Source organism: Nipponia nippon, unplaced genomic scaffold (genome assembly GCF_047370975.1).
Source record: "Nipponia nippon isolate SJK-2023a ecotype South Korea unplaced genomic scaffold, ASM4737097v1 scaffold_9, whole genome shotgun sequence".
Classification (NCBI taxonomy): domain Eukaryota; kingdom Metazoa; phylum Chordata; class Aves; order Pelecaniformes; family Threskiornithidae; genus Nipponia; species Nipponia nippon.
The window spans coordinates 38,438,407-38,462,661 of NW_028262413.1; the positions used below are offsets into that span (position 1 = coordinate 38,438,407).

A 24,255-nucleotide genomic window follows, 5' to 3' on the forward strand; every position below is an offset into this window, starting at 1 on the left:
ACTTCAAACATGCCATTTCGGGGGTCTTTTCTGCTACCAGATGATTATAATTTTTTTTTAATCAAAAGCTGATAAATCTCAACACAATAGACTCAAACAATGCACCTCATACAAGCGAGTTGCTATGTGCCTACCACACGACGTGCCCTGGCAGTTTCTAGCCAGAAGCTTAAGTTGGACTTGATTAACAAGCCCGGTGCAAATCCGTGCTGGAACAGGCTGGCAGAGTGGTAAGGAAGAAGTTTCCTATATAGTGTTTGACTTTACGGACACAGGAACTGAGAAGCGAAGCTTGGGACATGAATCTCGAGACTGCACTGTGGCAGCTGCATACAAAGAAGCAGCCTATACATTTGAAAGCTTGAGAAGTAAACCGGCTGTGCATTGAAAGGTAGGCATTTGGAGGTGGTAAATTTAGCCCTGACTCATCCAGTGGCAATTTTGACACTTGGGTGGACTAAATTACTTTTAGGAGTTGCATCATGTTTTTACCAGATAGTTTGATTGAGCATGGTTTAACCCATTCATATACCTATGGCCAGATTCTAGACCTTTCTCACTTGAAATAACTGTGCAAGAATTTGTTTGTATATAATATATAGGACATAGATACGTTCTGGGTCACCAAGTTCCTTTCCTGCAATCATATCAATTAGTCTATTGCTTAAACTTATCAAATAACATCTTAAAACCGGACTCCTTTTTTTTTAAATTCACTACTCGTATTGTAAAAGACTTAGACCTTTACTGCTCATGGCTAAAAAGCTGTTTCCAAAAACTACTGAAAGTCTCTTCACAGCTTTGTCCTTCAAATTAAAGAGTTCTTTCCTCTCGCTGGTGTTAACTCCTCAAGTATTTATGGAGAGCACTCCTGTGCCAAGCTCTTCAGCCCCTTCCTATGGACAGGCGCCCTGTGTCCTCAGCCACCTTAGCAGTCCTCCTTTGCGTCGTTTCAACACGAGGGAGTTGGAATTGCGCACATTATTGCGGACGGGTGCATTTACAATGGCGTTGATACTTCCCGATCTCTACCAGAAAGGGCTTGCCGGGCATGCTAGAAACACAGTTGCCTTTTTTCCCCAAGCAACGCAGGATGAGCATTCTCTCTTGCAAACGTCCTGGATTTAAATGCTCAGTAACTTCTAGGAATAGCGGGTTTCATTTCTGTTTGCCTCGCACACAAGACTTATTCCACCTTTGTTTGCACACTGACAGTTCAGCGTCGATTCTCATGTATAAACAAAGTTTGAAGCCAGAAAAAAATGCTGGCGGATAAATTCAAACATACGCCTAATTTTTGTTATTTTTTTGACATTTAAATGGAAAAGGTAAGTTCTCAATTAAAGCGGTTTTAAAATGTTAGTGTCCTTGTTCTTACTAACCCAGCTAAATTCTGATGCGAAAAGAGACGCATGAATTTTTCTTACGGGTTTCTTAGAGAGACTCCTGCACTGGTCAGGCCAAGGGAACCCCTTGGCCGTCCACCATCTCTCGCCCAAACGGATCGCTTCCGAGAAGACGCCGCGCACATGACCGCAGCCACCCGCCGTTTCTTGCGGTGCCATTCGTCAACGACCAGCCTCGGAAGCCTCTGCCCCAGCGCCCAGCCCGCGACCCTCCGCCCGCTGCAGCGTCCCCTTGGCCCGCCGCCGCGGCGGTTCCTCGGTGACCGCAGGAGCCCCCTTCCCCGCCGCCGCGCTCCCGGCCCCGTCGCTGGGCGCCGCCTCGCCTTTCGGGCGGTCCCCTACCCCCGGGGCAGGGGCGCGGGGGAGCGGGGCGAGCCGCGGAGGCGGGCGGGAAGCCCCGCGGCCCTCCCAGGCGGCCGGAGGCACCGCGCGGGCGGCTGCGGCTCCGGCTCCGCAGGCGGGTTTAACCTTTCCCGCGCGGGGCGGGAGGGGGCGGCCCGCCGCGGGGCGCGGGCCGGCGATGGGGCGGGCGGCGGGGCGGCGAGCGGCGGGCAGGGGCCGGCGGGGCGGCGGGCGGGCGAGCGGGCGCCCCTCCGCGGGGCGGGAAGGGCTGAGGCGAGGCGGCGCCTCGGACAAGGCGCGGCGCTCGCCTCGGGGCGCAGAGGGCGGCCGCCGCCTCCCGCCGCGGGGATGAGCGCCTCGGCGGCCACCGGCGTCTTCGTCCTCTCCCTCACCGCCATCCCCGTCACGTACCTCTTCAACTGCCTGGCGGCCGGCGGCAGGTGAGGCGGGCGAGGCCGGGCTGCTCCCGCCCTGCGGGGAAGGGAAGGGAAGGGAAGGGAAGGGAAGGGAAGGGAAGGGAAGGGAAGGGAAGGGAAGGGAAGGGAAGGGAAGGGAAGGGAAGGGAAGGCGGGCGGCGGGGGTGAGGGAGGTGCGGGCGGCCAGGGCAGCCCGGCGGGTATTTTTAGCGGCGGCGCAGGGAGAGGGCAGCTGCGGCCGCGGGGCTGAGCGGGACGGGGCGGGAGGCGGAGCGGGGCAGCGGAGGGCGCGGGTCGGGCCTCGCCGCGGGCAGCCGGGCGCCGGCGGGGAGCGGCTCGGGCGGGAGCGCGGCGGCCAGCGGGGACAGAGCCCCGGGTCCTGCCCGCGTCCTCTAACGGCAGCCGTGCCGGGATGCAACCGCGGAGACGCGAGCGGGGCTCCTGGCTGGGAGCCCAGCCCGGCCGCTCGCCCCAGCACCCTCAAAGCTGCCGGTTTCGCATCACCTGAAGCGCGTCCCGGTGTCCCCGGAGCCCGGGTCACCGCCGGGGCTGGCTGCTAACGCCGAAAGGACAAACCAGCCCGCAGGGTACCGCCGGGCCCCGCCGCAGCTGCGCCCGCACCCTGCCTGGGGCCGCGGGCGCTGGAGGCTGTCCCGGGGCTCTGCGGCCTGCCCCCGCCCCGCCGTCCGGGCATTCACGACCAAAACCCAATTCTATTCAAAAACGAATGGAAGAACTCAGCAGCCTCGGACGGCTCCCGAGCCGCACGCTTCGGGCACCCCGTAAGACGTGCGAGTTTTAGCTGAAAATGTCCATATGGCCTCACTCTGGCAAAAAATAGGATCTAGACGGCAGGTCTGGAAAAGAAAGGTCTTTTCTCATGGGAAACCCAATATACTTAAAGGTCCGTGTGGTATTTTGTGATCTCACAGCCTGGGGTGTTTTGCAACTTTACTGCACAAATATTTGGTGCGTGTCTTTAAAAGCTTTGCTACATCTGTTCCTTCCTCATTTTCCTCCTTCTGGCCGGTAACTTAATTTTTTGTTTCTCACTGCTAGAGAAATGCCGAGTAACACATGCCGACTTACTTGATTCATTGCCAATATTTATTTCAAATTGATAGACCGCAGTGAAAAGTCACTGCAATATTAACAGCTGTAAAGGCATGAAGAAATTCATCACTGGGAAAACAGACTAGCAGAAGATTCAAACCATAAAATAAGTCAACAAGCTAGTACTGCTCATCCTGACTCAGAAAGTATGTGTGTATATATTCTGAAATATTTGATCTTGCAAATTTTTTGCGATAATTTTAAGTCAAGTTTCACTAAGGCTGAAATTGTGATAGTATTATTTGTACACACTTTGTTTTCTTGACACGGAGGGTAGTAGTATGTGTAAAATCACATACCAGATACTTTCAGCTTATGCTTCTGGACTTCACCTAACTTTCCCCTCCCTTTTTTCCCATACACAGACACAAAAGTGAAGACCGAGACGGAGAGTCTGTCTTAAAGAGAACTAAATACAATTTACGCACTTAGAGCTATAAACCAACTTCAGACTCATTTCCTTAACTTGCATTTTCTTGGGGAAGGTGACAAATTTGCTTTGTGCCAAAGTTTTTTGCGCTTTCCTCCACCACCACTTGACATGCGCTACCATTATAGCCCCGTCTTCAGAGAAAAGGTCTTTTCTGCTGAGTCCGCCTGTGTTGATTACAGACCCCCCAAGCGATCCTGCCTTATAGGGCCGGAGAGACCTTTGGTAGCACTTCCAAAACTGGATATTAAACCTAGATCCATCGTAGGCACTCCCCACTGCTACTCCTATTCCATGGGACTGACGTGTTTTATTTGTGAACATGTAATTTCCCGAGTAGATGATTTATTGCTGAGTTTAGACTAAATATCCCTAATGATCCTTTTCAGCCTTGAAATCTCTGTGTTTGTGACTTTCACCTCTCATTGGCCTTTAAGTTTTCCATCATTTTTGTTTATTTTTGCAGATACCAGCATGAAAACTGGTTTTAGTCAGACAAACCTAGACTCCTGGATATGTTGTTTATCTAGCTATTTTCGTATTTTCTTTTTTTAGATGACCGCATGTGAAAAGACAGGCACATAAATTCTGCAAAACTGTAAAATGAATACTATGACAGACTATGCGATGGACTTTAAAACCAGCCCTTTAAAGTATTAAAAGTTACTTTAAGAGTATGTGCATTTGAGGACAGCTGGTAAGAAAAGCTGAAGAAACAAAATTCTGTCTCTTTCTCTGTCTTTCTTTTAAATTCCTTTTCTTTTTAATACTGTTACAGTTCCTGGGCAATCGTTGCAGTTGGATTGCTGGTTCTGGTTTTTATTGCTCTGTTGGCTCGTGTTCTTGTCAAAAGAAAACCACCAAAAGACCCGCTGTTTTATGGTATGTCTTGGTAACAATGAAGGTAAATTGAGAAAGTGTTCATTTTTATAAATGATGCTATATGACAGTTATTTCAGATTGAACATTTAAGGCATGGCTTCAGAACCCAGTCTGGTGAGGTGCTAAGGAGCCAAGAAAGAAAGACTGGGGCAAAAGGAGGAGAAATAATGCTTCTTTTGAACCTTTTTATTCTTCTCAAATAGGAGATCCAGCTTAGGGACAAGCCAGACCTCCTATTTGAAAAGAATAACACTTGAGTTGGGCTGTGAAAATGTTTGAAATACTGTCATACCTGCTCTGTTAAGATCCTCCTTGTACCAGGACTTAGGCACCGCAGTAGACCTCTCGCGCGTATCTCATCCTGAGCGGACTCATTTGGGATTTTTGGATCTTTTGGATCAATGGCCTCCATGGCTTGTTCTTCCTATGATTGAATTCCTTAATTCTCCCATTTTTATTAGGCTTCTGTGTTAACTCATCTGTGTGATGTATAAGAAAGTTCAAACCACCCCAACTCCTGGCTCAGGCTGTCTGCAGACTCTGGCAAACGTTTCCATATTGATACTTTGCCATAAAAGAATAGAGATATAGATTACTTTCTAAAAGGAAACCTTAGCTCTAGATAACCTTATAGCAAAAATCTAGAAGAAAAAACACTGCTGTTTTTTGAAATTTTACAAGATAGACTTAGAGGCAAAGCAGGGTACAAACCACCTGTATTTGCCCTCTGGCTTCCTCCTCATTACAACTCGTAGGCATCTGTCCCCAGTGTTCTACAGGAGGCTGGGAACTCCCGGTTTACACTGAAGTCAAAGGAAATAAATAACATAAACCTACTGCAAATAAGTTTCCTCTCTCAAAGGAGTGACTCGCTAACTTGTCAGATAGGTCTCCTATGGACTGCTGTGGCTAATGCAGTTTGCCTTGCTCGCCTCCAAAAATGGCAAGTCACATTTCCCTCTCCGCCTCCTTTTTGTTGTCCTTTCTCCTTTCCAAGAGATGACGACAGTCAAGGTTGTATACTGTGTGTGACCAAGATTTTTGGAAGGCTACATAGTCCTTTCTGCAGACGCTGACTTTCCATGGAGGCTGTGCCTACAGCTCTACAGAATTGCACATTCCTAAGAAAAGCTTCCTAAGAACTTTGTTGACTAACCACTAATTAAAAAATCCTAAGCTATGTGGGAAAGTCGTATTGTATGTTAAATACCTGTGACCTCAAAGTAGATGCATCTAGTTCAATAGATCTCTGCCTGACTGAATTTATCGGACTGTGAAGCAACTGCGTGATTCCAAATCTTTATTAATTTATTATTTTTTTCCCCCTTTATCTTATTACAGTTTATGCTGTATTTGCCTTTACCAGTGTAGTGAATCTAATAATTGGACTGGAACAGGATGGAATTATTGACGGATTCATGACTCATTACTTGAGAGAGGTAAACAATTGTTTGGCTTACAAATGTAAACAAAATCTTTACAATAAATAACTTCGTATAGTATTTGTCACAGAAAAATAGCCGCTTACACATTCAAAAGGGTCGTCTTGAATTTGGTCAGTGACCTGTTTCATTATTGTTATGGACAAAACCTTCACTGGCTTGAAATCACTGACTCGTTTGGGAAAAATTGTGTGCTTTTCAAGCTCCAATGTTATTTCACTTAGTTTAAGTAATACTGTTCTGTATTAACTTCTGTGGGAACTGAATAGACTGTACATGTTTGCAGAAAGCCATAGATACTCAGCACTCAGGAATGAATCAGTACTGCAATACCTAAATGTGTTGCCAGGAAGGAAACAAAATTGCTCCTTTATTTTTGCCTAATCACTTTACTAAAAGGAATTAAAGTAGAGCTAAAAAATGATGATGCCAGATACCTAGTCAGCAGAATCTGTTGGCTGCTGAATATCAACATCTACCAAAAATAGCTCCGTAAGAGCTTGATGTGAAAGTCACTGAAGTCATTGAAAAGATTCCATGAACTTTAGCGTGAAATGAGTTGGACCTTACAAGGTTATACCTCGTCATCAATATATTCAATGCTGTTGTAGATCTCTAGGTTGCTAAATATATCTTTATTTGTTCTATGTTAAATGTGTCTTCATTTTGTAGCTTTTATCACTAAAATATGGAAAAGTAATATTTCCATAATACAGCAGAAGAATGCTGATAGTCATACATAGGAGTTTTCCTTCCATCTTGCGCCCTATTTTGCAGCTATAGAACTGATTTAATTATACCTGATCCTACCTAAATCAGATTTGTGGTTGGAAACGTGTATGGTCAGTGAAGAGCTGTACCTCTGGATTGAAAGAACATCATTTACTTTTCTGAAATTTTTTCCTGTTGTTTTTTATTAATTATTTGTTATTCTTCCTCTAATCATTGTATCTTTTTTAACATAAATCTTCCCTAGGGTGAACCATATCTGAACACTGCGTATGGCCACGTGATCTGCTATTGGGATGGCTCCGTTCATTATCTGATGTATCTGTTGATGGTGGCAGCTATTGCATGGGAGTAAGTAATTTTGATTTGTGTACTGTTTACTTTGCTTGCTCTCTCATATAACCTACAAAGGGCTTTCTTCTCTATGCAATATTTACATTTTTCTTTCAGAACTGTTTCATGTCTTAGGCCAAAGCAACGCTATTAAAATTTCATTACTTTCAGGAATTGTACCAAGTTACCCCTTCTCGCAGCTGAATAAGCCCAGCAAATGCATTGAGTTGTAGTCCGTCTGCTTCACTCTGCAGCAGAGAGCATAGCCCAACTGCATGCTTTGTGTTAGTTAAAGGGAACGCTTAAAGACGATGCCCGTTAAAACCATGTGTGAAAAACAAATTTTTTTTTCAAATGACATATTTATGATAGGAATAATGTATTGCTTAGCATGATGATGATCTCTCATCCATGTTAGAGCGTATCATGCAGTTTAAGAGAAAAAGGTTATTTCTAGAGATTCTTATGTTTCTTGCTGTTGAATAAAGAGTTTGAGAAAGTAAGTACTTAAATTACAGAGGCAAATGTACCCACTGGTAATAGAAGCATTAACAGAATGAAATTAAATATTAATTCATTACTAATTCTTTTATAGTCTTGTACAACCTGTGATGTGCAAAATCATGCAGTCAGCCTTCAGATGAGTGAAACATAGCAGCAAATAACTGAGTATGCACAAATCCTGTACTGTTCATGTGATAACCTTCTCACACGTGAAAGTAGGATTTCTCCATATCCCCCTCTCAGAGGCGAGAATCCACTGCTGACTTGTGGTACAGATTTTCAGACCTTTACTTACTAAGAGACAACCATGGCAATTAGTATAATATTTGAAGGTGATTTAGGATAGGGGATTTCTAGGGATGGTGCAATAATTGTGTCTTGTTTTCTTTTTTAAACAGACAAAGCTATAGAACCATTGGCCTCTACTGGCTAGGTTCCATTATCATGAGCATCATTGTCTTTATGCCTGGAAACATTGTGGGTAAGGAAACAATTTATATGACTAACTTTTTCCTATGAAACATTTTCTAAATTCAGCGTTAGGTTATCTATATTTTACTGCAGTATTGGTTCCTTTCTGTAATAATATGAAAGGTGAATTTTAGGAATATCAGTAAAGAGATGCAAGGTATTTCGCAATTTAAATATGAAGAAGAGAAGATGGAGACCAGGAGAAAAAAAAAACAACTTTCAATTTACATTGCTGTCAAGGAAAAAAAAATGTATTGTATTTTGTTATACCCATAAGGCTTTCATCCAAACTAGGTTTAATTTAAGCAATGAGACAATAACTGTCTCTTAGTATCATAAAAATATAAATCTTCTTTTGCATAAAATTTCCGATTTGCTGAATAGTCTGACTTTCAAGCAGCTTACAAGAAGCATCCAAATCACCTTTAAAAGTGAAATCTGGAAGTTATTCTATTTTCAAAATAAATTTAACGTTCTTAGATTTCTAACATAAATCAGTGCATAGCTGTGCTGCTAGAGATTGAGAATTGTGATAAAAAATTTTACATCATCATTACTGGCAGGTGATCCTTTAAGAGTGCCACCCCCCTAAATTAAAGATTTTCTTTTTAGCAAAGCTTAAATTGATGCAAAGTTGACAAGTGTTCAACTGAGAAAAATGTGCATGTGTCCAAATCCTGTAGTCAGCTTTAGAAAAGCTCGCTATGGCCCCACGTTTTATGACAGAGGAGGAATATTCATGGTGCAGCCTGGGGCCAGTCCAGTTCCCTCCTTTGTAGATACACATGCACTACAGAGAAAACAGGCAGCAGATTTAATGCAACAATATCTCTTCCTTGTTGCTTCAGGGAAGGCTGAGAAACTTGTTCTCATGAGCATGCCTTCTGCCTTCCTTTCTGACACAAGAGAGTAGCCAGTGTAAAAGACACAATTTTTTGTGATTTACCTGGGCTGAGGATAGCTCTCTGAATTTATGTTTTGTCCTCAAATACAGGCCTGTAGGAGAAGTCAGGACTTTGGAAATCAAATGCAATATCAGATCTTAAGAAATGGATGCATTCCTTTTTTTCCATTATTTTAAAGAATGATGTCTCTATCTGAAGCAGGTTCCATTAAGAGATTTCAAAGCTGTCCCATCCTATAGGATTACCTAGTGCAGAGTGACTGAGGTGGCTTCCGTCCCCTCAAAAACCCCCTAATTTCTGAAATGACTGATAGGCTCCCTGTCACCTGTGACTCCACCACTATTGAGCACATGATTTTCAACAAGATTTGTGTGTGGCTTTTAGCAAGTGATTTCTAATGTTTTATGTTTACATTACCATAGCTGCTTCAGGTTTGATATAACGTAGGATATTTTTAAAATCTTCTGCAACATAGCTTACAATTTATCATACATCTTATAATTGTTTTTTAACAGGAAAATACGGAACAAAAGTGTGTCCTGCTTTTTTCTTAAGTGTACCATATATTTGCCTTCCCATATGGGCTGGGTTCCGAATTTATAACCAACCTTCGGTGACTCACGACACTCCAGTCAAGGTAATATTATTGTATTTAAGTGTTGGCTACTGTTAGGAAAACTGAAATATACTTGCTGTCTCTACTGAGTTTTATAGGCCACTCGGTGAGTATGGAATGCACTGTAACTTTTCACTCTTATGGCAATTGCTGCTGGGCTGTGTAGACACTGTAAAAATATCTATACGGCAGGACCATTTTATTGTAGTGGGATAAAGAAAAAGCAAAAGAATCTCATGTTTAGAGTAAATAACGCATTTTTAGCTGTAATTGTGTTACTATCCTCTATGTATGCAGTTTGTGACTATTTCAATTTCTTAGCTGATGAAAATATTGGCATATACCAGGTTCATAAAGAACCACAAAATTCTTAGAGAAGCTCTGCAGGAAAGTATTCTTCTGCAGATGACTTACAGATATCATGCAATTTAATATTTTTTTGTATGTGCATTCTGCAATATTAGATTTTAGAGGTAAGACATTGTACATTAATTGATAGGAAAATTATTTACACACTTTTTACTTATTGAAAAAACCCTGTAAAAATAATGTTTACTTAAAACTCCTTAGACCTTTGCCTTTGAATTTAATAGTTGGGCTGTAATAAGATTAACTGAGCAATCAAAAAATGCAATAATAGCTTATGCACTGTTCTATAAAAAAAAAAACTCCCTGCAGTACAAAGCGCAGAACAGATCTTTAACTCTTTGTTGCTATAGCAAGCCATCTTATTGCCACAGCACACCATATCAGTTGTAAGTAATATAATCAATTAATATTTTTGCATGACAAGAGCTCCTGAGTCTCAGACAGGTTTATTCTGTAACTGAAAACACAGACGAAGGAGTTAGTTAGTTAGAAGGGGCGTAGCCTATGGCATAGAATAACAGCAGATGATGCTCTGACAGATTTTCCCAGAAATGTATGAAAGATAACATTCAGCCATCCATCCATGATTCATCAGTAGGAAAGAGGGGTATAGACAGATGTTCGTATCTCCTGAAGTTTGAAGAACTGCTACAGAATTGCCAGTTTTAGGGCAAATCCCTATGAAAGGCAAATTGGGGGAGACTTCAGGTGTCAAACCCTCTTCTACCCTCCTGCATAAGCTTATAGGAAACTGCATGTACCATCCCAAAGCAATTTGAGCTGATTTACTTAAAGGTGTCACTAATTCTGGCCAGAAATATATTCTTTAGAGTCATCAGGGTAGAGAAGTTGAGTGTAGTTAAAGGTCGTGATGGCGGTTTTGCCATATATATTAGTGAGAACATCCTTTGCGTGGAGGATGGGTGAAGGTTTCAGTTTGTTTTCCTAGTATTGAGAATACCACAGAAGTTGCTATTATAGAAAATAGGTGACGGACTGCTTATTTGCTGCAATATAGCCATGTCTCCCATGCTTATCAGGAGCTAAACTGCTTACCTGGGTTTGATATTTTACTTCGGTATATATTGCAGAGCAACTTAGTTTTTAAATTCTATTTCAAAAAGAAAGTGCATAAAAAGCTGGTGATGTGAAAATTTAACATTGCACTTCTTGGTGAATCCTTTCTTGTAAACCTGAACTTCCACGCTCAGAAGGTCATAGAAAAAGCCTTGATTCCTTTCACTCGGGCCTCCTACCCTTCCTAAGTAATTTCTTTTTTAGGAGTCATGTTTTATCTTCACAGCTAATTTATGCTCCGTATCTGAGCATAGCTACCCGGGTTCAATAACTGTATACCTTAAAATGCCTTTAAATCTCAACACGACTACTCCTGAATTTTTCCTATTTTTTATACAACTCTCTCAGTCCTAAATTAAGTATTGTTTCCAGGAAATAATTATGTGTAATGCTACTAATCAGTTAGCTAATCATTGTAAGTCCTGAAAATATTTAGTTCTCTTTCAATAGATCATTTGCAATTCGTTGTAAAATTGAACTTTTTTTAGCTATCATTATTCAGAGTTGGTATTAAAAGATTTAGGAACAAAATGTAATAATGCTTTTAAACATGATAGTGCAAGTATATAGAAAAATACTTACAGAAAGCAACAGAAGCAAGGTATGTTCTGTTGGCTAAAGTATTCATTGCTATAATATTATTATAAACCAGTTAGTTAAAGAAAAATCACTGTGGGGACAGAGAAGAGGTAATCAAGTTTTGGATGTTTTCTAATAGAGGTGGGTACATGAGAGAGGAATGGAATTATGCCCTCATTTAGAATCAAACCAAGCTGTGCTGCAGTATTTACAAAGCCCAGCAGATTTACCTACAAGTGTATCAGCTCAGAAAAGTTTAATGTAATTTAAAATTCATTAACAGAATTAATACACATAAATTCAGATTTGCACATGAATTCTGAAGGGACTGACTTATATGGATAGCACACAAGATTATTCAGATTTCTTGAAACTGATTGTGTAAGGAGCCTCTCAGAAGTTATGGAAAATAACTTCTTCCTGGAAGTGAGAGAAATTGCAAAGCGTGCCTGCATGCTTCCTTGCTACGCAAAAGAAACAGCAGGGTTGGGGAGATCTGTGCAGAGTTCAATGTTGTTTGCAACAAATGGGAAACCTGTGGCAGGTCATCTCTACTTGGCCAGTGTACTCAACACATTTGAGCATGTATTGATGTGACTTTGCTGTGTAAAAGAAGGGTAAGGCAAAATTACTACGTAACTGAGATCTGTCAGCAAAGTGCATGCTGTCTTTCAAATTCTTGCTTCTGCTTTTTTTTTAAGCTTTCCATTTTTATTTTGTTTGCATAAATGTATGCATAGAGAAAAAAGGTGCGAGTTTTCTGTACCTTGGCAATTTCACAAACTCGTACTGCACCAAAGGTTGTTTGCACTAATATTGGCTTTGTCTCCAAAACCTCTAAGTACAAAGTTCTGCTGTAGCTTTGTGATCACAGTAAATATGCACATTCATTTAGTATACCTCTTGGGAGGAGGAGTGATACTTATATATAAGTAAGTAAGTATATATAAGCTTCATACTTAGACAAAAATGGAAAGAAAAATATTTCAACCCTCAAACTTTCCATTATCCTTAGGTAGTCTACATCTGAAAATGATTTGCAACTCAGCAGCCATGGGAGGCCTTTGTCTTTCATAGGGATAAATACTAGAATATAGACATTCTTTGCAGGTAGTATTATAAACATTCCTACACTAGTACTTTAAATACTGTGAAGTGACACCATACTGCCAAACCAGACCCGTTATTTGTGTTTGAAAAACAAAGGTGTCACTTTTTTTTCTGAAAAAGATCCTTCAAAAGGAAAAAAGAAATAGTTTTATGAAAGGGATGGCCTATGTGTTTAAAATAGCCTTATTTTTGTTAAACCACAATTCAGATCTTGCAGTTCATGCTCAGGAATTGTGCTTGCAAGATTGGTTCTCCTGTTTCAATAACTTTATTGTGAGTATCTTGATCCCGAGTGCTTTTAACTGTGCCTCTACATCCTAATTATTGTTTTGTGCTTTGAGGACAATTCCACAAGTGTATAACAGGAAGGAAATTGGGTTTTTCTTTTGCTGTCTGCATGCCAACACATGGCTAATAAAAAGGAAGAGGAAATGAGTAACATATAAATGGGGAAGTTTTCTCTCTGAATTACAGAAGGATACTCTGATGTGCTTATAATTTTGTCTGTGACTACACAGTGCTGAAAGTGTACCTCAAATTATTTCCATGGGTCTTGTAAGTTTTACCATGTAGGCAAAGAGATGACTTTGGTTCCTCCAAGACGTCTTCCGTGTTAGAGATCTATACGGCCTTTGCTACTGAGAACCCCTCACATCTGCCCATGCAGTGCAGCAGGGGGATTCCTGTTCTGAGGCTGAGGAAAGGAGGCACAGATCAGATCCAGATGCCGAGAAGTGCTTCAGTGCCTGTCACAGGAATCCGTAGCGTACAGTAATAAAAGAATCAAAGGAGGGCTTCCACATGCTCCATATGCACACACACACACATTTCATTCTCTACTTCTACTACATGTTAAGATATATTATTTGCTCACTGAACTCAGCAGAGAACTCAACTGGCCACAGAAAAGCTTTTATTTTATGCCAGTGATATTCCATTAATTTGAATAGTGCCACAGGCCGCTGAAAACCAGCATTCGCTGTCAACAATGAGATGGACCCTCATTTTGCTGTCCCTCCAAAGAGTCCTTTTACAAAGCGTATTAGATTCAACTTCAAATGTTTGAGGTAAACCTACATTCCAAAGCTTTTCTACATAGGGACATTCAGGAAAATTAATTAATTCAAATTAACAAAAGACGCAACTTTGAAGAAGTTAGTTATGCTGCTGTAAAGCCTTATGTGATCGCAGAGTGAGAGTAGTGTTCATTTGATTTAGGTTGCTTTGGAAGTAAACTAATCTGTATTGAAACGGCTTTAGTTGGATCCATCCATTTCTATATTCAGATTAATTTTCCTCACTGCATCCTGTAGAGTCTCAAGTCACCTTTTAGATGTGGAAATCTTTCTGTCTCTGAAATCAGTGGATAAATAAGGTAATGTAACTGAGCACTAACTGCATCTATCACAATGTGTCACCACTTCACCCTTCTTGTAGTGACTGCTCTGGAGTTAAATACATCTCATGTGGAACGGGAGGTACTCACTGAACACGTTCTGTGTTGCAGGTGGTTCAGGAAGTCCAGAAGAAAGGACTCTTAAGACGACCAATAGATTTAATGTTAGCTGCATACCTCATTCTAGCAACGGGGTTTTGCATATTTAGGGGCATGGTAAGTTGAAGATATTTTAATATTCTGGCCTCTACTTTTCAGTCAAACTTTTAAATTTGAAATCATTGTGTCTGTGTGAAAAAGTATGTACATTTTGGTTAAGGGAATCCTGTGACTTTCAGGATTGGAATAGGCCTTAGATATATAAGGGACAATTTGATTATTTATGATAATTAGTGGTGCTTTGCTTCTCCATTTTGCCCTGTGTAAATACGTTTTTCAAAAGAAAGTAGGTGCACTATCACAAGAGTAAATAGCATCCCAAGTGTGGATCAGCATGACCTAAAACCATTTTCATTAGTCTGGTGTTACATTTATGTCCAAGAACATGGAGACAAACCAACTAAATTAAATCTGTATTCGTGTTTTTCTAAACAGAGTTGCATAGTTAAAATTATATAGGAAGCCAAGTTAATTTACACTGCATGAGATAGAGGAGAACATTTCCACGTGAAAAAAAAAAAAAAAAGATTTATCCACGTTACCTGAACAACACATGTTGTTTCTACTTACCAAGTGCTGATTTTTTAAAAAGTGTTTGCTTTTTAAGCATAGTTGATTGAATTAAAATTTCTGAGGGAATGAATCAGTACTGAAAATGCTTGAAGTAGATAAATCCAGTAGTAGGTAAATCTAGCCTTTTGTCAGCTCTGAAGCATTTTCTGTCTTAAGCAGAAGGGAAGGTGTACATCATTCAGTGAACAGAGCTCAAATGTTTAGGTGCCTTAGACAACTGCCTGCTTGCTTGATTTGTAGATCTGATCCCGTCTAGAATAATTCAGGTAAGAGGTGACGATAAGTACCCAAGCAACATTCTATTTACCTAGCGCAGATTGTCCTTTTGTAGTTCTGCTGCTCACATTACTCTGTCGTCTTCTGCTGTTTCGCTGAAAACTTGCCTTTCAAAAATTTGTATTTTTCTTCTAACTTGTCAGACTGCTTCATTTCTTATAGATGATGCTCTTCAGAGCGCCACTGATGCAGGTTAATCAGCTGTTTTACCTGTAATTTCACTGTGGGAAATGTTAATCTCATGCTCCAACATCTAACTTGGTTCTGCAATCCCACTCCTTCATTTCTCAGAGGAATTTTTTGTTGACTTTGAGAGGTCATTTCCTTACATATTTCCTTTACCAAACAGGAACTGCTTATTGGCTTTACTTACACATACAGAGATCTACTGAACATCTCTATGTAAGCTGCAGTAACATGATTTTGCGAACAAGCTAATAAAACATAATCCAGTATCGCCCACCCAGACCTCCCTCTTGGATACCCATGTTGGAAAAGAACAGGGAGGAATATCCACTGTTTGTAAATCTTTGCATTTCCTCCTCAAAGTCACACAACAAATACACATGAAATTAAGTTGTGCAAAACTTACTGTTCAGTCCTGTAATTTAGGCATTAACTAATGCCTCGCCATAAAACAATTACAGTGACAGCTGTTGACACAGATGGCTGACTCATTTTAGAAAAGTATTTTTTGTAGTAGTAGTAGTTGGTAGCAGTTTTAAGGGCTACTGTGAAAAGGAACTACTTTTGCAACTGGGTCTCTCTTCATGTTTATTGGGAACTTTGTTCTTTCTAAAGGAATGTAAAATCCAATAATCTCTCCTTTGCTACTCTCTTTTTAAAATTATTATTATTTTAAGTAGCACCTGTCTCTCTGCATTGCTCTCCACTGCTACCTTGCCACAATGCAACACTTTTCTTGGACCACGTCCATAACTTGCTATCCTAAAATCGGGTGCTTAACCTGAAGTTTCCACTGTTTGAGCAATTTTCCATTGGAAAGTTCATTTGCTGGGATCAAAGTCTGTTTATCAGAGCAAATCAATAGCAATTATACTTTTACTAGAACATAGCCAACTAACTGAATTCGCTTCCAGTCAAAATCTTTAAAGCAGGCTGTCAGCATTTCCTCGCAAATCCTCTGAGCGGGAGCTGAGAGGAGGCTGCATTTCAGCTTTTTAGTTGGTGATCAAACGGATCACCTTTGCAATAGACTTTGAGCAAGCCTCCAGGGTAGCAGTGCTGCAGATCCCTAGTGAATCTTTAGGGCTGGTAACAGGTTTCAGGTTAGCTCGTTTTAGAACAAATTCTTTGTTCACGGGAAGTTTTAAAAATTCTTCTTAGATTGCTCTGGATTGCCCTGCTGAACTCTGCCGGCTATATATTCAACTTCACGAGCCTTATATAAAAGATCCTGCTGCCTATCCTAAGCTTCAGGTAAAGCATTGACTGTGGAGCATAGAGCGTTAAGAAGTGATTTGTTAACTGGCACAAAGATGAAGCCATGGGTTTCACAGATGGCAAGATCAATAAGGGAAGTATTTGTTCATGGCAAGTTAAACGGTATTTCATATTTTCTACTACAGCCATTACAGGGTACCAACTCTTCGTTGTGATAAACTTAACTTAGATTCAAATCAGTTACCTATTGTTACACATCCTAATTACTCAGGCTTCTTTTAATATAGTCCATGAAACAGATCTGCATGCTTTTTATGATCATTCCCCTTCCTTAGAAGGGCAAAGTAAACTTTCAGTCTGGAATAACAGAGCAGAACGGGGTGTAGTAAGAGTAGAGTCCTTAACCTCATGTTACGCTTCTGTCACCAGTGACACGCTCCTTGAAACACGACAAACCCTATTTACACAAGCATTGCAGAGGAGGGAATGTTTTGCTTTAGTTTTGTAGTATTTGCAAGGCTGCCGCTCTTTTGCCACCCTGGCTGCTGCACAGGGGCAGGGCCTGAAGCAGTAAGAGGATTCACGAGTGAAGCAATGAGCAGAAACCAAAGATCTCTGCTGGACCTGGTCTCTCTGGGAAAGGGGTGGCTTGGGTAGATCTCACACCTCCCAGCTGAAAGTGCAACGGAGCTTGAGAAGCGGACACCCATGTTGTGTTGGGCACTGAGTCAGGTCGAGCCACGCTTATTGGCATGGTCTCAAGATGGGAAGGGGTAGGAAAACATGTCCTGAGATGAAGAGGGTTTGTATGGGCCAAAGAGACAACAGCCATCAATATTAGTGGAGGCCTTAGGGTAGGTGGATCCAGTCAACAGCATCCAGGTGTGAAACTCTTTTCTCAAATAAGTTATAGCTGCAAAAAGGCCTGGGAATCATTGCTGCAAGGAGCGTAGTTTTGAATAGTCTCAACTGCTCAGTCAGCAGCTGGCTAATTTTTAAATGCATTTCCCTCACACTGCAAAGCAACTAATACTTCTGTTTAAAATGCAGATGCTGGCATATATGTTCTACTCTGTGCCATACTATGTGATTGCTCTGTATGGCCTGCTGGTGCCTGGTTGTTCCTGGATGCCCGATTTAACCCTTATACATGCTGGAGGACTAGCTCAGGTATTTCTTTGTAAAATGTTCACTCTTGAATTACCAAGTAATAAGTAGAGAACTACAGAATAAATAAGGGGCCCAGGGCTTGATCTTCCCGTGTGGGTTTTATGCCATTGTAACTCAGATCATCTTTTGTATCTGTCAAAAAACTAATTTAAGGGAGTGGAGAATCAAAGCTATTATACGTCTCTAACGCCTGCATTCTTGCTTTAGTAGACTTCTTACGCAGAATCTTTTTGTTGGGCTCATTTAAACCTTATTAAGCACCATGCACTCTTTAGCTGAGGCCATGAAGGAAGCCTGTATTAAAGCTGTAACAGTCAACCATGTAAAAAAACCCAAACCACAACAAAACAGTAAATATATTGTTTCCATAGTATGCGTTGGCCAGCTAGGTAGTCTGAAAAAGGCAAATGGAAGAAAGTATCCACTAGTCACGCAAAATGAACAATATCAGTTGATGGTGTTGCTAGAACACTGGGAAGCTCCTGGGCCACAAACCACAGTAACACTTAAGACATGCTGGTGTCGCCAAAGGCAGACCAATGATCATACTTTCTTAACTCATTCTGTTCTGATTCTCTGAAATAAACAACCGTAGTTAATTACTAGATGGCGCTGAAGGTTATGAGAAGACTGGTCAAAACAAAAAAATTCAAAAGGAACTAGTAAATGACTTCTCATGGCATAGAGATGACCATTTAACAGTTGAGACAGTGACAACTGATTCGTACTGTACGTAGGGAATGAAATGTGCTCTGAGCAGCCAGCCAATGCAGAAAATATGCACATAATCCTGCAACAATAATGAGAACATAGGCACACGGCAATCAGTGTAATTCAGGTACCACTGTCAGACAAACACAGACCAACACTTTGTTTCCCGGGCAGAGACAGCAATCGTGGATACGCACTACAATCCAGCTTAACTGCCCCCTAAGGATGGTGGAGAGACAGTTTATTTTCTATTTGTGAGCAACTATCACAGAGAATATGACTTTTTTTTTTTCTTAAACATACCAGTTTATAGAGAATCTTGAATCACCAAATTATATTAAAACAGAATCTGGCAAACATATTAATGAGGTTTAAATGCTCAAAAGGTATCATAAATACCATACAACTGTGTTTGGCCCAAATCTAATCTAAAAAAAGCACAACCTAGCTAAAGTAGGCAAGCCAGTGTCAGGAACCTCTCTCTACTGACAGATTACTCAGGTTTCATGAATTCCCCAGACAGTCAGGAAAGAAATCGCTCCTTCAAAGATTATTTAGCACAAGGAAAAGTAAACCAGAAGTCAGAGTGTGCCGACTATCACCATCTCGCAAGCTTACCAAAAAGCTCAGCCTCCTAGATTGGAGGTGATTTTTGGGTGGTTGGTTTGGTTTTGGTTTGTTGGGGTTTGTTTTGGTTATGTTTGTGGTTTTTTTTTTTTCTTTTAAATGTTTCCCATAACAAACACTTTTTTTTTAATGGCGCTTTGCACCTTTTACGTGTAGGATTAATACATGCAACATTTTGTTGCTGAAGTCTAAAACCCCCTCTGTTGTCCCTTGTGGTTTGGCTTCAGGATAGTGCTGATTTACACATTACACAAGGAGAAGAAAAGCTCCTGGTAACCCAAAGCTAACACTCAAAGCTTCCCATTTTACTCTTTAAAGCTTGTCCTAAGCACAAGTAAAAACCGTGGGCTGACAAAAACTAACTGATTAAGAGAACTGTATGTTGCTGCACACTCCCCGCATTTTATCCTGATTCAAAAAACATTTCTTTAAGTTTGCGAGGGTTTTTTTTTGTAGTTTTTACTTCAAAGCACTGCAGAATGAACTTCAGTCATTGCACAACTGAACAGGATTTAATTGATTTGACTTGGCGAACTGTGAGTAACCTGGGACAAAAAAATGTGTGTGACAACGAATTGAGGACTCCTTCTATATTATTTTTGGTTTTGGTCATTTTGAGGCACAAAACGCACTTCCAGGTTTGTCTACTGTTTTCTCAAGTTAAAACATTGTAATTGATAATTAAGACATATGTAGTTACTGAAACACATTTTACTTTGTTACACCCAGAGGTCCAAAAAAGATAAATATCTAATGATGGAAATGGTGGGCATTGCCCCTCGGGAATGAGCACTGCCCCTACAGATGGGGAATGTGGAGATTTTAATTATTTTTATTTCTGTCATTATGAAGTATGTACTTTTTACAAAAACAAGTCTCCAAATACCATGTAATGCATCTAAACTAAGAACCTCTAGAAGTGCCTAGCCTTTCACACACAAAGAGAAATATTTACTGTTTTTCAGAATGACACGCAGCCGTCAGCTTGAATTATTCTGTTACTAACATTCAGACCCCCAAACCAGGTTGTCACCCTTACTGGGCTTTCTGAAGCTTCAGGAAGAGCTCTTTAAGTGTCACGCGACTAACGTACCAGGAGTTTTGATTATACAAAAGGGTTGGAACAGTCTCTGCGAACTTGATAAAACTGGCATTTCCCTAGGCAAGCGAGCCTCATGAGAAGCGCCACAGCCCTGCTACCCGAAACCATTCGGTCTCACCAACTCTCCGTAGCCCACTTCCCTACTCTCTCAGATGCAGAAAGTTTTTCTCTACTCCTTCTCCCTCTTAAGTGTTTTCCTTAATCCTGCAATTTTTGCTGTCTGGTTTGTGTAGTGCCTCTTGTCTAGAAGGGAACCTAAACCCAAGGAACGTATTTTTCTAGGTTACTCTCTCCCCACTCTATTTGATGGCTTTCCTTAGGCTTGTAAGACCCGGTCCAAAGCCCTCCAAAATCAGTTACAGCCTTTGCCTGATTTCAGTCAGTTTTAGAGAGAAGGCACAGAGTGAAGGACCCCAACCTTTTTCCAGGCCCTTCTCTGTCCCTAGCTGGAGGGCTTGCTTTGGCCGCAGCATAAGAAATATTCCAAGTATTGCCTATGGTTAGGCTACAGGCAAAAAATATTGTAAAAAAAATCCAACCCCAAACTATTTCATACAGACAAGAAGCTTAATGAGTAGCAGGCATATGCAAGTTGCAGTTGTCAGGTTGAGCAGTGCCACGTCCAGCCCCAGGCAGCTTCCAGTTGCTGGGGGGGGGCCTGGTCAGCAGATGCCGAGGCTTCGAGGTTAGCAAAGGCTGTACCTTCAACGGATAAGGCTACCTTAGAAGTTTACTTGCAGCATCTTACTTGGTTGATTTCTCAACCAAGGTTTAAGGGTTTGATCCTCAAAATTCTCCGCTTAGAGAGGGTTCAGTAACAGAAAGCACCAAGGAACGGCCTGTTCTCTGAGAGGACCTGATCACGGCGAGGTAACACAACAGGCTCAAAGTTGCTCTCGCTTACCGCAACGCCAGCCTGTTGTGCAACAGGCGCCATGCCGTGCAGTAACTAACAGCTCTTGTCTTACTGCTTAGAGCTACGGATCTGGTGCAAGCCTGCCTGGCACTTGAAAGGTGAGCAGGACTGGGCCGGTGGCAAGTGAGAAGTCTGCTTTTAAGACCACACCACACACCCCCCACACCCCCCCAAGGGGGCAGGGGGAAAAGCAACAGTCATGGAAAGGAAACATGTGAGATTAAAGACATAACACAATTTCCACAGAGGCAGATTAAATTAAAAAAAAAGTTACTTTAACAGACCTAAATATCCTCCCTGGTAATGAAAGGAAGCAGCAGTGTGTTACATTGAAAAACAAGTCTAATAAACAGTAACTTCATTATATGGTGCATCATTAGCTAGTAAAAATCTTCAAGGGCTACAAATCGAACAAAATGCTTCTGCCTTTTCTTTTGATAATGCTCAAAGCTCACTAATGTGCCACAACTCATGTAAGAGACAAGGCCACACAATAAGGCTTAGATCTTCAAAGGCATCTAGGAGGCCAGGGGAGCTCTGGGTCTCTCAGAAGTGGGCCCTTACAGCTTTTTCTGACAAGGCTTGCTAGGAACTTATTATGAATTTACTATCAACTTACTATGACACACAGCTGGCCACTCTTGGAGACAGGTGGGCCTTGCAATCCTCCACAGAGAAGTACATAGCTCAGCATCTCGTTCACCCCAGGAGAGGCTCTAAAATACTAGCAGGAGGCTGCTAGTGCCTAGGAAAGCATTAGACAGCCCCAGCCCTCCTACCTGAAGCCCAATGGTGGCCAGCTGGCTGCTTGGGAAACTGCCGCCTCACAGAGCAAGAGGTCTGTGCTGCCGAGCACTGATGCTCTGGCTGCCTGGGCTGAGATGGCTCCGAGGCGAGGAAAGGCGGCAGGGACCCGCAGGGACCCGCACGAGCCCACGCAGGTGCCACAGGCAGCACCAGCCTGGGACAGGTGGGAACAAAGAGGCCACACCACAGCCCGAGTTACGAGGCTGATATAAAAAGGCTGGTGATAGCGTGCCCCTCAACAGCTGTTTACTGTGTAATAGCTATTTACAGAAACATGCTAAGTGGCACTCTGCTGAAGTGTGTTTGTACTTCATTTCTTTGATTACTCCGTTTCCTGACTCAGGTTTGCTAGATCAGCTCTCCCTCTGACGTGGAGGTGGTTAGAATCACCTGAAAACGGATTTCCCTTTCTGTTTCTATGTATGGTCTCAGCCTGACCTTTTGCTAGAGGGGTGTGTATTAAAACACCTGCACTGTATTCCATTTTCTACTTCGCTAACCGTGAACAGAACTGTGTTCTTTCTGAGTCCAAAATAACTCCCGCTGAAGCCAGAACAGAGGACGTGATTTGGCCACAGTGTACTCCTCTGCGTTACTGAAATCCTGGTGTCCCTTTCTCCTGCTCTGCTTAAGATCACATTGATGTTTGTCTTCTCCCATCTCCTCCACTGCTAACTAACTAAATAATAAAAAAAAAAAATTGGACACACAATAGTTAATGTGAACACGCTGTGGCTTGAAATAGCAGGTAACAGATGGAGACAAAAGACAGCGACTATCCTGACGCTTCTATCTTTAAATGTTTGTTTATGCTAAAAATACGCTTCAGCCCAGCAAGCTTGTCTTTGCATATAACCTTCGCTGTAAACCGAACCTCTGCTTCAGAACTGCCCCCGGCCCAAAAGCCAAATATTGCAGATGTTTTCTGAAATCATCAGCTCTGGGATCAAAATCTGGAAGACTGGGTTTAAGATTTAAAAAACAAAGCAAAACAAACCCAGAACTAACATAGCTTCCAAGATTTTATTTTCTAACTTTATTCCGAGCGAGTGTCCGCCTGCTTCCCCTCAATGCCACACACCGCGTTCCCGGGTCGGTGGGGCTGAGCCTTTGGAGCGCAGACCTCTAGGGCGATGCCCACCTCAGGGGAAGGAGCGTGGACCCTCTTGCGTGAATAACCACCTACAGGCCAAGGGTGGAGCCCTATACCTGATGTAAAGATCAGTGCCACCGTGTGCATAAAATAAACCTCCTACCACGGCACTGACAGTTCCTCTTACGCCTCTTACACCAAGATATTAATGACCTTAGTTTAGGCTGTATTTTTATACCGCTGTGCCAAAGTATGATGGATAATTCTGGAAGAAAAGGGCTGGCTTGGAAAATGTCACTGGAGATGCACACTTGCATGCAGATTACGCTGTCTTTCCAAAATACACATCGACTTTACCTTTTTTTTAATATATACGTTATATACACACCACAGGCTCAATTTTCCCACATTGGTGCTTCTCTTCACGCTCGAACGCCTTACATCTACAGAGTCCCTGAAGAAGCAAAACAGCTTTTTCTGATATTGAACGTAATGTATGGGATTCTTCCCCAGCTGTTGGCTTACAGATGCGTCAACAAGCCAGAGTTTTTTATGAAAACAAAACAAGAAGAAAAAACGGAATAGCACAACTGTTTTCAGCTCCTCCGTGTGGCTGTGTATATAATTGGGCTGGGATGTAACTGAACTGCTCCAATGGAACCCGAATGAAGCGTGTAAGGTGTGTAAAATTGCACAATTGTGTAAAGTTGCACGGTCTGTTGTGTTCATCCTGCTCAAAAAGGGAAAATAAAGACGACTGCCTTCAGTACCACTTCTCAACATTTTGACTTTGCGCTGCAGTGGAGTTGCTACTTCACATCATAGCTATTTTTAAGTAAGCTGCTTTGACAGTTTCAGAAATACTGCATGAAGTTAAATAATAATAATGACGTCAGTGTTTAGCCTCCACACAGTGAGGAATATCAGTGCTAGCAATCCCTGCACAGAGCTACTGTAGAATGCGAAGGTCAGTATTTGGAAGTGTGAGAAATTACCATACATAACTCTGTCACATGCACAGGTTTTATTTGTCCAAAAGTATGTCTCGTGGGTCAGCCTTGTTAAAAATCCCAAGAAGTCTTTTAAGAAGCAATCAACTCTTATGGTAAGACTCCATATATGGTAAGCAAATCGTGTAGTCTTGTTAATTCTTCTAAGGGTTCACTTCTGCAAGGACTGCTCATCTGCTTGAAGTCAAGCAGGTGCCTACCAGCCCTTCTGAGCTGGGCGCGGGGGGCTCGACACCCTGAGCAAGCATCAGGCCTCGCGCGGCAGCATGCGCTTGCAGAGAGGAGCG

The 24,255-nt window shown here is 42.0% G+C and overlaps 1 protein-coding gene across 4 annotated transcripts; it reads left to right on the forward strand.

Annotated features, from left to right (window-relative positions):
- The first annotated feature begins 1,988 nt into the window (after nucleotides 1-1,988).
- Nucleotides 1,989-23,730, forward strand: TM6SF1 (transmembrane 6 superfamily member 1). 4 transcript variants are annotated; one of them, XM_087744056.1, is made up of 10 exons: nucleotides 1,989-2,188; nucleotides 4,486-4,589; nucleotides 5,931-6,028; nucleotides 7,008-7,111; nucleotides 7,996-8,078; nucleotides 9,489-9,610; nucleotides 14,232-14,336; nucleotides 16,476-16,568; nucleotides 17,583-17,702; nucleotides 23,352-23,730. In XM_087744056.1, exons 1-10 carry the CDS (start codon nucleotides 2,097-2,099, stop codon nucleotides 23,541-23,543), a joined length of 1,113 nt encoding a protein of 370 aa, XP_087600182.1. In that variant the 5' UTR covers nucleotides 1,989-2,096; the 3' UTR covers nucleotides 23,544-23,730. The 4 variants fall into 4 exon arrangements, with proteins under 4 accessions (XP_087600182.1, XP_087600184.1, XP_087600183.1 ...); XM_087744058.1 differs by lacking the exon at nucleotides 17,583-17,702; XM_087744057.1 differs by lacking the exon at nucleotides 16,476-16,568.
- Nucleotides 23,731-24,255: the final 525 nt, after the last annotated feature.

Coding starts and splice junctions, on each gene's coding strand:
- TM6SF1 (XM_087744056.1), top strand. CDS start 2,097: ATGAGCGCCTCGGCGGCCACCGGCGTCTTCGTCCTCTCCCTCACCGCC. Junction 2,189..4,485: donor TGCCTGGCGGCCGGCGGCAG/GTGAGGCGGGCG, acceptor ATACTGTTACAG/TTCCTGGGCAATCGTTGCAG. Junction 4,590..5,930: donor AAAAGACCCGCTGTTTTATG/GTATGTCTTGGT, acceptor ATCTTATTACAG/TTTATGCTGTATTTGCCTTT.